We start from the raw sequence: 16,106 nt of genomic DNA on the forward strand, positions 1-16,106 counted from the left end.
AACATAGCAAGAGTTCAATGTGTTAGTCGTACATTGAAATGAAGGGCGAAAGCAACATTTGAATTATTACTACAAAACGTATCATCATCATATAAGCCGACACACTTCCCTGAAGATGGATCACGTTGAGAGGTCTTGCGATATCGGTGCACCTAATGGAACGCCTACCCATGCTGCATCTACTGACTCCAGAACCTTTCGGTCCCAACTGCCATCGGTTGCACGCGCGATGTCCCCCCGCCAACTGACACATCAGTTAAAAGGTATTTTCAATCTACGTCAATAAACTATATCAACATTAAATTATAAAACCAAAATGTTTTTTTTTTTAAGTTTATTTATTCATAATAAACAGGGGTTTTACGTGAACAATTTCTAAGTAAATAATAAGATAAATGAAATACGATTAAAAAATTCTACAGCATTATTATATTTCAATGTCATGTGATGATAAAATAATTATTGAACATTACAAACATTAAAAATTAAACATTTTTACACGAATAAGGAACGTGGCAATGCATTCAGTTGTTGAATGTCTTGTCTAACTAACGTCTCTTTAAAGTCGAAACCCTGAATTGTAACGCATTAGTCAAGTTTTAGCATTTACGCTTTAGGAATCACATCATTTATTGCGAGATTATAAAAAAAAATCAGTCTAGATCGAGACGGGTTCCCATTCGTTTGACATCGCCTCGAGTTACTCGCATATTTCAGCCTTAAAAACTAAACAGAGGAACATAAATTTAGAACTTAAACATTAATGCAGAGATTACAAATAGTACCACTTGTAAAGTATGGCGTAATATATAAACTTTTGTAGATTAGGTACACTCAACCGCGGAACAGTGTTCCGAAACAATACAGATTGTCAGACTTTATTCTCTTTAAGTTTTTTTACTGCTCTTTTCAATTTATAACTTATAGCTAACAAGAGCTAGCTAAGAAAGCTACCAACCGCTTAACTGTTCTTATAAATTAATATGGGCATTATATAAAAAAAATATAAATAAGACCCACGCAGTTTTAGGCACCAATTATAAAAAGTAGCAACCAATCAAACTCACACAAATTAATTCCTCCTTCACACTCCTCTCCGCAACAACAAACGCACAGCCCGAATACTGATAACTAATTGCAGTCTTCTTGTAACATTATCACACAGAACGAGAGGACTCAGCGGCGACGTCAAACGAAACCCGCGGCATTTGGCAGTGATTGAAAAAATTTTGGTAATCCAGAACATGTACGACACAGGATCACAATACAGCTAATACTTAAGAGTAAGACTTACCTTAGTGAAATTAATATGACAAGCGGTGACAGCCTGTACACTGTCATCCTCGTAAATGCTCTTACACGCTACGGCGTCCGATATTACCCACAACGCAAATTGAAAAGCTAAGAATCGACGTTTTGCATAAGAGATTGCTTAAATGCTAATGTATTATTAACTAGTTAAAATTAGTAATTTAGTAGGCTCTTCGGGAGTAACATCGACAAGAAACTGTCGCTTTTATTTTCACTCTCTTTTTGGTTACTTATATATGACAATTATTAAAATTAAGTAGTCAATATAGTCATCACACTTTGGGGCAATTGGAATAATATACAAATTTGGCATCAATATAAATAACATAAATCCGATTATTCACAGCTGACGCGCTTAAGGAATGTTCTAATAATTATTATTATTACAAAAATGCATGTACAAAATGTTAAGTCCTATGATTAAAATACAAACTGATACAAAATATAAAAGAATACGAAATGTCTAGACTACACCTAAAAAAACTAACAATACTGGTAATTTTATAAAACTCCACACACTTTCTGATTTGCCATGTAAAATATCTGAACACAAGTTTATGTACAACAACCGGGAATGCATTGCAATCGTGGCTTTAGTGGGATTTCCCTTTTAATGGCTCGCAAAGGTGATCGATCTTTATACACCGACGTTAAACAGAACTCGATATGTACATGGAATTGAAATAAACATTGCAATAAAATATGATCACTACACTACTCCCTAAGACTAATCATAGGTTTTGTCATAATCTCGTGTTCTTGTATGTATGTATATATTGTCAATTGTATTTGAAAAATCAGATAGTGGGTAATTAAATTTATTACAATTTAAACATATCTTAGACATACTCTTATTCAATTATACTTACTACATAATTATTATTGAATGCATAGTTTTAAAGCGGATTTCAGAGAACCGTGTACATTTCACATGAGTGATGTTTTAAAGGAGTGGACAATGTACGAAACGGTCACCGCACAGTACGCTGTGGACTCGTTACACGTGTAAACTAGGAAGTGTTGATAGTTAGTGTGGAAGCAACCTCAGTCTTGTCAATCTTCTGATGTGAGCCAACAACGCTACGACGCTCTGCATTTGGTACGTCTCGCACTGCGTCACAACAACCACCAGTCAACATCTATCACAATATTACAATTGACAGACATAGGGGCTGGACATAAGACCCCTGTCTGTGGAAATGGAAGAAATACAAGTCTTGTTTTAAGCTTTATCTTTTGAATTTAGAATTTGCGTGCACTTTTTTTCTTAGAACATATGAGATATCTATAGTTTAAGATTTTTTGTCAAATCTTATAAGGACAAATTGAATAAGTCATTTAAGATTTTCTAAACCCAAAATTATTTTTACTAAAAAAAAAAGATGATTATACTTATCTAGACTCACATTATTTTATGCTTCCGTAGGTTGTTCTATTGGATCAGTGTGTGGCTCTTCAGAAGGAACTGTTTTAACCTTGATATCAGAAACTTCTGCCTCAGCCTTATTTTCTGGGGCTTTTGCTGATTCAACAGAGTTGCCGTTGGAGCCGTTCACATCTTCTTGCTTGCCATTTTCGGCTGATAATCTAGAACTCAGTTCTTCGTCCTTACTTACATCCCCGTTTAAGCTTAAAGATTCAGCTTCTCCATTTGTAGCTTTTCCGTTGACTTGCGACTCTGTTGATTCAGTTTCTTGTTTGGCTTCCTTGTCGGGCACACTTGTGTTATCTTTTGACTCTACAGGAACTTTTGTCTCACTGTCCACACATTTTTCTGATGATACTTCTTCAACAGATTTTTCAACGGGTGTTTCTGCACTTTTAGTTTCGGCCTTATGTTTTTCTTCTGTGTTACCATCGTCAATGTGGTCCGTTTTTTGACTTACCATATCTTTTTCCTCTTTTGACTTTAATTTAATGTCAGTTTCCTCCTCTGATTTTTCTGTTACATTTTCTTCTAGATCATGTTCTGATCGCTTTTGACTCATTTCTTTAGACTCTGAAACACTATTTACTTCAGCTGAGGTTTTTGTGTCTGCACTTACTTCTGTCAAAGTTTCGGTTTTCTTAGATTCAATATCTTCATTTTGTTTCATTTCGAGTTCTAGTTCTGTATCTAATATTCTTTCAACTATATCATTAGAATCCAGGTTTTCAGTTTCCATTGTTTCCTCTGCGATAGTATTAAGCAAAGGTTTTACGGGTATTGTGTCTAGATTAGTAACATCTTGAACTTTAGACAAAATCTCGTCACATTCTTTTTCCAGTACTTCGCCGACACTTTGCAATACTTCCATATCCTCGGAAGTTTCAGGTTCCTCGATCACAGGTTCTATATCATCTATAATTTCCTCAACTCCCAAAACATTTTCATTAGTAACTTCCTCAATTTCTGTAATAACAGCAGGTGGTGTTTCTTCAGCTACAGGTACTAACTTTGCATTTTCCTTTTCTTCTTTTTCATCTTTTTCTTTGGGAACATTGATTAATTCGTTATTTTCAGAGGTGTCAGTGTCCATTTTTTCCTCTGTCTGTTTTTCTTCTTTAGAAGAGGCTGCAGTACTTTCGACATTCTCTGTAATAACGGGTTCCAAGTCGGCAACAGGGACATCGAGAAGTTTATTTGCATCAGTTACTTCTTCAATTGTTGTATCAATCAATGTAGGCGAAGGCTCAATTTTCTTTTCATTTTCATTTTGTGATTTAATTTCTTTGTTTAAAACTTCTTCCTCAACTTCCATTTTTTCAGAAGATTCATTTACTTTCTCTTCTTGTTTAGAAGCAGGTTGTACTGCAAGCGCAACCTTAACATCGTCTTCATTATCAGTTTTTGCAATTTTCGCGGGTAGTTCGTCCTGAAATACGTAACATACATTTTTTTACATTAACATTTCTTACCTGTATCATGAACTTACGAAGTTAACCACAACCAAGATATTTACTATAACCTGCCCCAATTTATTTTCTATTATTACTGTTATTTACATTTTATACACACAATAGGTAATAAATCAAGTTTTAAAACAGCAGAATTGCACCAGAAAAGATCTATGTTAAAAAGATGATTACAAGCAATTAAGATTAATTTATTTGCAAAATTAAAAAGTAAAAAAATCTAATAACAAATAAAGTGTACAATATTAAAATATAATAAGCGGTAGTGATAATAAAGCATGCAAAGACAAAGCCAAAAAAAATAATAAATTTTATTTTAGTCTGAACTGCAACAAACAAATTTAAAAAATATGCTCAACAGTTCTTAACAAGCAAATCAATACTACATTATGATCAATCTCAACACTAAACATACAACTTCAAGTTCTTTACAGTACTGACAAAATTAAGGTAAAGCCGAAGAGACGAGACAACATCAGAAATACCACATCATCAGCGTTTATTAGAATTCAGAGATATCAGTTTAATGCATGTTTTGTGTACATTGTAATGATTTTTTTAATCAAAAATAATTAAGACTTTCAAGCATATTTTGATTAATATACTAAGTGATATGTAATATGTTAAAGTATTATAAATATTTAAAGTTAAAATTTTCATTACCGGGCTGGCAATGACGTGATGGCGGATACTATAGGTACAAGAAGAACTTTCTAAGCAAACAAAACATTATTTTTACTTCTGCCTTTAATTGATACATAGATTATGTTTATTAAATATTATTTTCCGTAATGACGTGCACTTCAGAAATATCTAATGCAATGTTTCACATTATTACATTGCTATCCCATATCCGGATGAGAAAATCACTTTTAGATAAATCATTCTCATTAATACTAAAAGACAAGGTACTTAAATAATGATTGACTGATACAAATATAGAAGAGTTAAACAACTAATAAACTATAATAGTAACATTTCTACATTTATAACTTACTACTAGAATCATAGACTAAAACATTAAGTGGTTGGATTATTTCCAAATCAGTAATATTGAATCTATATGTTATTTAAGTAGAAGTTAGTTTAGTTACATTAATCATAAAAGTGTAGAAGCCAAGAAAATTAATTAGCATTAAGATAAGATATATTTGTCACCAACATAGTACAATGTACAGTACAGTACAAGTACTGTTATTCTTGTAATTTATATGTTTAAACAACCCTTTCCCATCTACTTCATGCAGTAATAATATTAACAAGCAGCAACATAAAATTATTCCAATCTTCTTTTTATACAGTACTACTTTCTAGGCATTGCAGATCAAATAGAAAATACAACATTAGAAATGTCTTGTGCTGTGATTATATATTCTTTAACTGAAATTACAAATAGTACAAAAATATTTCAATAGCCAAGAATGTTATAATAAATTTAATGCTGTTCTCAACAGAACATGAATAATTTTTTTTTAATTAATTACTGTTTGAAGTGCACATTATTTACTATAAATATTTGAAAAATCTCTGTAGAATTGACAGGTTATCCCTTTACATAGTTTCCATTTTTTTTAAAAATTACTTTTCATTGTATTCAAATATTTAAGATGTTCCTTTTTTTAGATTGGTTTTTGAATGAATTACTTTATAACAAATTTTACATTTAAAATCAGCTAAAAATTGATAATAAAAAACTGAAAAACCCAAAAACATTTAAAAATTACAATATATGTCACACCAAGCCTGGCAATTCCGGTAAAATTTAGCATTGTAGACTTCTATAAAGCTAGTCTTTGAATCATATGTATCTTGTTTTGTATAAAACTTTTAGAAGAATAAAAACGGTGTTTCGGTCAGTACAGATAATATGTCATAATTCATGTTTTTATATTGTTGTGTATATGTATTTGTGTATGTGTGGCCGCTAGCTCTGCACCTGTGGCTCGGTCTTTCGTTTGTTGGAGGCGGCCAGCTGGGCCAAGCTGTGCAGAACTGCATAAGTTGCTGTGGCTTCGTCGGGAAGTGGAGCGTTGCCCTCGCGGCTCACTAGCGCCGCGTACAACCCAGCCGAGCGAGCAGCTTCCGCTTCTGTGACAAAATAAATCTTTATTATTTCACCAATCAATATTAATTGACGATTAATCTCTTTTTAATCATTGTTTAAAACGGCTTGGGTTGCAATAATGCTTAAAAGTAAAGTTGATTTTGACTGTTTATTGAAGATTACAATTAACTTTTATGTAGTGAATTTAAGCAATTAATCTTTGGATGGCTTAAGCTTAAAAAATATAAAATAATATAATCTAATAAGCCATCTGTAAGTCATCTCATTATTATTTTAAAAAATAAACTACAATAACGGATTACTTTTAATGACTTGTTTATTACAGATAACTTGGTTTTTATACTTTCTGTGAAGTTTTTGTTAATTGGTACAATATTTAAATTTTGCCATTTTTACGGCCGCACTGACATGATAGTGCAGCGAGTTTTTTATTTTTATTTTGCACGGTACGCATATTAATTGAGCCGACAAATATTGATGAAATCAATGATTGTGACAATTTCCTTCCTAGCAAATTCCTAGCTCAGAATTATCCCCTAAACCATAATCACATTAAATCATCACACCAAAATTGAACATTTTATTGTACATATTGTCACATAAATAAAGATGAAAGCCAAGCCTTTTAGTAAAAGTATAATATTCTGTTCAATCAGAAAAGCAGTATTGTTATATGTATTTTTTAGGTAAAAGAAATAGTTTTTCAAAAGCAGCAGATTATTCTTTTATTCATTTATTCATTCAGGTAAGCCAATAGAGGACAAATGCAAGGCATATGATTACCACAGTGATTTCGACTTGATTGACTTTGATTTCAATTGAGTCAAATTGAAATTTTGACAAATTACAAAAAAAAGGTGGTTTATATAATAAACATTGATGAATATCGGAACAAAGCAGCTATCCCAAAAACGCAACATGCAAAAATAATCAGTGAAATGCTTGATTAATTTCTAACCTAGGAGGAACATCAAAATGGTTTGTATAACAAACAATTTGTTATATTATTCCGGAGTGACCTTACTATTAATAAGCATTATTATATTCATGAAATATCTCCAAAACGTAAAATATCAATATTGCAGCACCATACATTGAAGTAATTTTTGTCTCTTAAGAATCTTCTTCAGATTTTATTACAGAAAAAACTATAAAATCAATTGAACAGTAATAGTTCTATGCAACATTATATGTAATGCTGATGGATACAGTGGGAATACAATACATAATTTCTTGATAATTGATAATTCCTGAATTATTCTCAAGATACATTTGCTTTTGAACCACAGATGGGAGCAATCGTAAATAATGAGTTAAATTCTGGATATGTGTCATTTGAAATTTCATATAAAAAACTCCACTCATTGCTGGCTTATCAAGGCTAAAGGAAATCTTGTGCATATATTGTCCCTAAACTAATTGTAATATAGGTGCAATATATTTGGTGATTGTCCCCCCACCATGGTCAAGAGCGGTTGATCATGGGGCCTCTGTTTCCTTTGCTTTTGTCTGTGCCCCAGCATTAGGAACATAGCAGAAGGATGACAACAATACCTTTAACAATATCAGTGAGGAAAAGGATCTCTTCAGGTTTGCAGCCAATGCTTTTCGTGATAGCGGCATAGCTTGCGGCGTCCTGCTTGGCGCCAACCGCGGTATCGAAGTGCCCCTCAATGAACTTCAATAGGTCTCCCGCCTGCGACTGACCGAACAGCAGCTTCTGTGCTTGCACTGACCCCGACGAGTATATGTAAACCTTTTGACCGTCGATAGACTTCCACTGCTCGAGAGCCGTCAACACATCGTCGTATACGCTGCAAAGTTAAAAATAAATATATACTTAACGCTGCTATTTCATTTTAACGATGCGTGGTCAAAACTTCTTTTTTGAAAACAATATATGAAATTTACAAGCCATCTTTAAACAAGGGCCAACAATATTATCATCTGAAAATTCTCTGAAACTGCTGTATGTGAAACAGGTTGTAATATCCAAAGTAATGTCAGTGATGTCATAGTTACCGACATCACTGAGTTTTAATTTACTGAAAAATGACTTATAATAATAATATGAAAAACTTTGGCTGTATTATTTGTATCTGAATGGTTTTAATGACGTTTAAAATATTACATTTTAAGAAAAGATGAAAAAAAATTTTACTTGGTTTTCTTTCCTTTGAAAGCGGAAAATCTGATAATGAAATTAGACAAAATAAAAACCTAATATGTTGTCAGTAAGCAGCTCAAAGTTGGTTTAAGTGCTTCAATTCAAAAATATTGATATCAAAAATGCATCTGGCTCAGTGGTCGCCTAGTTACAGATAAAATAGATGTGATTCGACACGATACAGTTCGAACTCATTTCTTTATATACAAAAATCCTTGATATTTGGGTACCATACGCGTTCACTAAAAGAACCCTAATGAATGAACTGCGTACTCGATTTGTAATTCTTTAATGGGTTGTAGCTGCTGATGAAAAATGGTACGTACATGATACGTAAGCACGTGCGAAAAAAGTTGTCGCCGAAGATAGGTCAAGTTTCACAGACTGGCAACGCCGGGGCTAGCTCTTAAAGTGATGCTGTGTTTATGGTGAGGAAAGAAAGGCATTGATTATGCTCTTACCGCTGAGCAGGACCATCGATTGGAATATCTACTGCCAACAACTGAAAGTACTGTTCTAAAAAGAAACCGTTTTGACACAATTCCTGAAGTTAAAAGCACTATGACAGTACAGCTGAAGGGCCTTCCGAAAGAAGCATTTCAGAAGTGCTTCCAATCGTGTAATCAACGTTGGGGTAAGTGCATCGCTAACCCAAGTATTGAAAGAAATTAATTTAAATGTGATGTAAGCTCAATACTTCGTTCGCAATACAATTCGTCACCGTATTTTTCATCAAACCTCGTATCACCGCCTGGTATTTAAATTTTAAATAAAACTAGACTTTGGAACAGGTTTTTGATTCCATTTATGTTAATAAACAAAACGAGATTCGCCATTTAATGCCTGTCTAACTTCAAAAAAAATCGTTAAATTTGTAGAGGTTTGTCGAAGTATTAGGAAGTTTACGCATTGCTTTGTCTATTGATAACCACCACATAGTTGATGGTTTAGGAACAAATTTAACATTTTTATGTTCTTTACTTCAAAAATTTAAAATGTGATAAGACATGGCAAATTTAAAAAAAAAAAATCATTTATATTATTGTTGACCTAATACACGTAGTTTTAACAGGTCCTAGAAGAGGCCTATATTCAGCAATGGTCAATCGGTCAATGGGTAAACTTAACACTGCACCAATATTTCAATTCTCCAGGGGCTCAATATCAAGAAACATTCACTGAGAAAATATACTTTGGCCACACCGTTTTATTACTTGTTGGCCGAGGAAGAGTGACTCGGAATTCAATGGCCCCTAGTCAAATTGACCCGGAGCATTGAGAGGGATTACGAACCGCACAACAACCCACATGCTCTGCCAAGAGCAAGAAGTAGAAGTAACAAGTCGGCAGTTATAAACTTTAATCATCTGCTACAGCAACAATCATCGCGGAATCGCGGATCGCGATGCTAGACGATTGAAAAGTGGTAAATGATCTCCCTATATTTATTTATAATATGAACATATTTTTTTATAATATGAACTGTTGTCATATAAGAAATGGGTTTATTATACTAAACTTTTGCGAACTAGTCACTATCAGAGATATTAAACACTTATCTCAGGCAATAACTAGCTAGCACGCACACTATAATCAAACTACTATTGATCTGTGAATTAATACAACTTCTGTAGTACTGTGTCAGGACCAAACTGGAGTTGTTTTGTGTGTGGTAATTCTAATAAACACTGCTTTTGAAACTTACTGTCCCTTAATATCTCCGCTATCGTAGCCTTGCTTCCAGATAAGTCCCTGCAAAAGCATGAGCGGGCCCGTCTTACGATCAGCAGACATCTGCCACTTAACGTTGTTTACTAACCCCTCGATTTGCTCTTCTTTAGTCGCATCCTGGAAAATATTAAGAATAAGTTATTAATTTTCAAAATATTAAAATTTAGTTATAATATGAACTTTAGATTTAGATCCTTTGGCAATCTGGCAAAACTACATAGCTATGTACAAGATGAACCTATTAAAGAAAAAAATAGTAATTTTTATGCATCTTATGGTTCGACAGTACCATAATTTTTTGCAATAAATAGTCGCCAAAACGTTGATAGTGGAAAAAATATGACCCATTATCGAAACGAGTACAGAGAGTACGGATTAACAGAAAATAATGTTATGAATTTTGCGGTGCGTTTTATATTTTGCGCTTGAAAATGAGAAAAAATACGGTACATGGCATATGTGAGTAATGTGAAAACACATACAATTATATAAATATAAAAATTATAATAGGTTTTCATTCTATTGAAGTTTAAGACAATCGTAGAATCTGAATTAAAATCAATCATATAATATATGATATAAGCCAATGACAAGTTTTTTTAAATTAGTATACGATTTTATAACAACGTTTCACGTGATATATATGTCCCAATAGTTACCACGTAAAATTTTAACCGAAATAAAATACATGCGATTTAGATTATATTTTAATTAACTATATTTTTTATTATGGTAACTTTTGGTTGAAGATGACAACACAGTGTAAACGAGTCTAAAAACAATAACGTAAGATATATTTAATTAATTTTCTGAGTTATGCTACACTACTGTCCTATTAACAGATTCTTGATTGGCATTGATTTATAGCAAAATCTGTATACTTTATCTAAAACTTTATATAGATTCATGCTAGTAGTACTTCTACCAATATTTCTAAAAAAATGCATTAAAATCTAATTAATTAATTATGACTAGAAAATATTAGTAGTCTTCATACCTCTCCGGGTATAACCACAGCGCCGTCAACGCTTTTCTCTTTGTCTTCCAGCGACAATTTACGGAGAGCTATGATAACCTCTTTCACGTCCTCGTTGTCCCATTGGCTTTCTAGAAACTGCTTCACTTTCTCTTCGGCGTATGGAAATAACTTATCCTGTAACAAAGACAATTTGAACGCATGTAGTTTATTTGCCCATTTAACGAAAGAATTAAAAATTATCAATCATATATACTAGAACGATAAATTTTGTTATTAACAATATTGACACAAGTGTAATTATTTCGGTGCCTGTGTACGTACATGAGTTGGCAAGTAGAGAGTAGGTATAATTAACGTGAAATTACTGCACTAATTATATGTAAAATAGTATGTGCGCGGGAATTTTTACGTCGTTATTGCTTACAAAGCTTATTATTTATAAAAAAAAATTGACAATAGTCCTCATATACACTCAGGTAAAAGTTTGAGCTAATTTAGAATATAGATATTTTGCGTCATATTAGATTAAACAATATTTGTATATTTGTATTGTTTATAAATATAGAGAGAGGAGTTTCGGTTACGCGAGAAATGGTATTTTCATATTGATTTACCGTACATAATAAACAAAACATTAAAAAACAACATAAATGTATTTATTGCGAGATCTTGGTACGTCATGGGGCGTTAGGAACTCGTCGTGTAGTTCTTATAGATTCATTGAGGGTAGATTCTATTATAGAGAAGCTCAATTTACATCTAATTTCTATCGAATTGGGTTCTTCAAGCTTTCTTATGACGTCATCATCACTAAAAATAATCTAGAGTGGATAATATGTAAAGATCATATGACTAAACAAAATTGGAAGTGAGCAGCATTATAGTCAAGCCTACTAAAATTATTTAAGGCAGTAAATCGCCGAAAAACAAGACATTACCTAAGATCATGTAAAAACTTAGCACATCAGGTATGACATTTGTACTGACAGTAGACTGTAAAAAACACGATTTTTTTTTAACAACCGATTATTTTATTTATAAATTGAAGAAATCGTAACCCATGACAACTGTTTCCATGTTCCCTTTTCGCGGGTCCAAGTTTAAGACCGCTTGAGCAGAGGCTTGTGCTGTCATTCAGAATGCGTTTAGCATTTAAGCTACTATGGTCGTACCTCGACTTGGTTGGTTGCTATTGCCTGGCTAACATTATTACCTTTGTGAAACGTTAGTATTTTAAGAAGTGGCGAAAGAAACTCCAACAACAATTATAAATAAAATATAATTGGAGCTTGTTCTTGATTGGCAGCAATTTATTTTTTATTTTGCTGTCTTCTTATAGCATGGTCCGGAAGGTTGAAAAAGTTTCAGCCGCAGGACGGCGTAAAACCTCAAAGATCGGTCCGAGGATCACGCCAGCCCGGACGTAACATTGTTGGGGACATTTAAGGAGTCAAATTATAAATAAAATATTCAATAGCTCGAAGCTACAATAAACAAATGACGTGCATGCACAACAGGAAAGAACCGAACAGGTCGTAACTCAAAAATCACGAGAATATGCCGTAGCAACTGAGGTGTATTTTGGGGAAAAAAGATCTACGCTAGTCTACAGTGTCCAGATGTTAAATTTAAGAAATATGCTGATAAAGTGAAAGTAATTATCGTAAACGTCATGAGATCGGGGTTATTAACAGTTCCATCGATTTAAAAGTGTTAAAATTACATTAAATAGCTTACCAATGGATTGATTTTTATTATTTCGGACCAAATATTATAGATATACGATAAAGATGTGATATTATTTAATCGTGAGGGTATTCATGGTATACTTTTGCCGATGGTAAGAAAAGTTTACAGAACTTATAAGCCCGTAAGCCGCCTATTTGCTGAATATCTACTATGTAAAACACTTTCACCTTCTTTTTATGACTATTTACGAAGTAACTTTCTCACACTGCAGTCTTGTTCCTCGAGGATTTAGATCCACAGGTGGAGCCGCACCAACCATAAAGTGCGCGCGAAGGGCAACACTAACCTATCGTAACCAACGTAACTAATCGTCACGTTAGCAACAATTTTAAACCAAACTAGATAGCGTACGAACGATAAGACAATCGGCCTTGACCTTAATAAACACGGGTTATAAAACGAACTAATGACGGCATTCCAACTGCTGAATGTTGTATAAAAATAGAGAAATCGCAGTCTTTACCTCCCATACTCACAGAAGAAACTGGTCTTAAATTACATCGCGCGATCAATGCAAACCGTATTTACCGGCAAATCAAATCGAGTGTACTTAAGACGGAGAGTTTTATAATTGCTGACGTTATACCTTCTCAGAACGACATTTAACATATTTCTAACCTCAAAAGTAAACCATCGAACGAGGCAGGCATATATAATTGATTACGATTGGTTTTGTTTATAAGCTTTAAAGCGCTATTCTTTATTATATTATTATTACGTTGAATATTATATATGGAACCATTTAATTTTTGATAGGGTTTTTCTGTACTTAACGTATTATGGTTGACAGCAAATGAGGTAAATATTAAAAGCTTTTACGCCTATAACCAATCAAAGTGATTTTCTTAAATTTAAACATTTCCGACTTTTTTCCATCTAGTAAGCTTTAGGTTCGTCCTACTTTAAATTAGTTATTACAGAGCAACGATTAAAATACATCACATGTCTAGTAGTTGTTGACAATGGTAATGGTACTGCAACTTTTAACCAGTTCGAAAATCTCAGGTAGTCCCGACAAATTTTAAGGTAAATATTCCGAATATAAAATATAGTTGCAGCATCGCAACGATCATAAAGAATTATCATGTTAACTTTGTTAATAGTGTTAAGGCAAGAGAATTAGTAGATATGACAAAATTTCATTATACTTTTTAGTTTACGTTAAGTTCACAAAATCTGCAGTTTTTAATTGGTGATAATTTTTGCAACTGCTTAGAAGTTATAATACTCTTGACACCGTAGAAAAAGCAGAGGTAACGAGTTTGAAAATTAATCCCGTTAAACCTAAACTACATTTTACAAACACACAAATTTCAAATTAATATTAATTTGAAAATATACGCTATATTTTAATCTCATGAATTAGTACTGTTTTATTAGCATCATTCATTTCAATTATAGGACCTCCTCTGTTGGACTAAGGACTCATATATTTCTAATAAGCCTGGTTGCGCCCGTTGTAAACGTCCTAGATTACACTTGCCGATTCGCGGTCTCCACTGCGGAACCTAACCCAGCGGTCCAACCGGCATCTGTTCTGAGTGGTATGTACCCACTGCTACTTCAACTTGACAAACCACTGGACTATACCGGTTACTTATGTTCATCTATGGATTTTCTCATTCGAATATGATCTCGCAGCATTGTTTGCCTGTTGTCATTTACAATTTCACCAAGTTAAAGGTGACAGCGGTGAGGGCGCTAAACCTAAGCTCAGTTCTCTTGAAGTACTTTTGGGATTCTTGGTTCGGATCGCTAGATCGCTTAAGAGGAGCGCCAGTGGAGTATACGAGCGCGGGTGACGCGGGTGTCTCCAAGAGCAGCAGTAATTAGTTATTAAATTCGTTTGTACTAAAATTAAAGCCCTCTCCCTCGAACAAAAGGCTTGATACTACTGTTATTACAATAAATATGGCTATAACGCGGATTGGTGGATGTGATATATCTAACAGATTTTAAGCTCAAAGAGAGCATTTTTCTTGCGACGTTTTTATTCTTTGTTGGTGCATTGTTATGAATTAATAATTCACGTTATTATGGACTGTCAAAGGTCGATTCCATGACGTCGATAGAAAGCCACGAAATCATTTATTAAATTTTACTATCCCAACTAACGGATATTAAATTAATAGTGTATAAATAATTTACTATTCGACTATAAAATTTTTTTTTTTCTAATTAGCCTACACGTACTCTACAATCGCGCTACTACTACTCTACATTTACATCTACTCTAGGAAGACCCGCAGAGGATATAGTGGGCGTTATAGGGCTCCGTTGCAAATTGCACGCAAAAATATGTATTCATATTAAATTAACTTTATAAATTAAAATAATCTCTGAATATACACATGAGTTCTGATTATATTTAAAAGAAAAAATGGAAAAACCGGGGGGAAACTAGTATATCTATACTAATTTAATGACGGTTTAATATTCTTTTTCCGTAAAAAGCGGATAAATGCGATTAAATCATTACTACGCAAATAATTATTGACACGGTTAGTAAAATTAGCAAACAATCGAACAGTCAACTTATGCCCGAGACTCAGAAATGTGTTATTCAGCAATAACGTTGCTAACACTCAACATTTTTAATACCTTTTGATTTCTCTTAAAGGCCTTATATTGCTTACTCTTCTAATGAAAGCAATAGTAAAATTATGTCGGGTTCCTATCAGTTAAAACCTCAACATTCGTTCGAATACTACGAGAATGAACCGTAAAAACTTTACAGCTTACGATCTTAACATAGCTGTAATAGACTTTATCAAATCTTTCGCTCACTGTATGAAATACGTCATTGATAAATTATATTATAGTGGTCGGTATAGCACGCTTACAGATTGCGAATTACGTTCTATGTCCACTAGCAGGACCTACGACATAATTAAGTTCGCAAGAAGTCGCTAGATGCGGGCAGCGCAGGACCGTTCATTGTGGCGATCCTTGGGAGAGGCCTGCGTCTTGCTATTGGCGTCTCTCAGCTATGATGATGATAAAGGGTATAAATAATACACCCACTAATACTCCATATTTAATGAAATACTCGTTTTGCCGTAAATAAACTTACAACTGTCGTCACCTTCGGAAATTATTGTTAAACTTTTATAGAGTGTAAATAGACTTTAAAGGTTGGCCATATATACTCCTTTTCACAATTTTTGTTATTATGTCATAGATAAGACTATTAAATGGGTAGTTAAAGC

At 33.4% G+C, this 16,106-nt stretch overlaps 1 protein-coding gene across 1 annotated transcript in view; it reads right to left on the reverse strand.

Moving 5' to 3' along the window:
* Window positions 1–406: 406 nt before the first annotated feature.
* Window positions 407–16,106, reverse strand: part of LOC137919974 (claspin-like) — a 35,357-nt gene continuing 19,657 nt past the window's right edge. The window contains exons 16-22 of the mRNA XM_068763206.1: window positions 12,082–12,086; window positions 11,167–11,322; window positions 10,144–10,286; window positions 7,826–8,085; window positions 6,143–6,294; window positions 2,718–4,166; window positions 407–2,422 (exon numbers count right to left, since the gene is read on the reverse strand). Coding sequence (XP_068619307.1) covers window positions 2,724–4,166; window positions 6,143–6,294; window positions 7,826–8,085; window positions 10,144–10,286; window positions 11,167–11,322; window positions 12,082–12,086 — 2,159 coding nt within the window. The 3' untranslated portion in view covers window positions 407–2,422; window positions 2,718–2,723. The remainder of the gene's footprint in view (window positions 2,423–2,717; window positions 4,167–6,142; window positions 6,295–7,825; window positions 8,086–10,143; window positions 10,287–11,166; window positions 11,323–12,081; window positions 12,087–16,106) is intronic.

Source organism: Battus philenor, unplaced genomic scaffold, assembly GCF_028537555.1.
Source record: "Battus philenor isolate CCGP_79_NKW_IND1 unplaced genomic scaffold, ilBatPhil1.0.hap1 SCAF_17, whole genome shotgun sequence".
In the NCBI taxonomy this organism is placed as follows: domain Eukaryota; kingdom Metazoa; phylum Arthropoda; class Insecta; order Lepidoptera; family Papilionidae; genus Battus; species Battus philenor.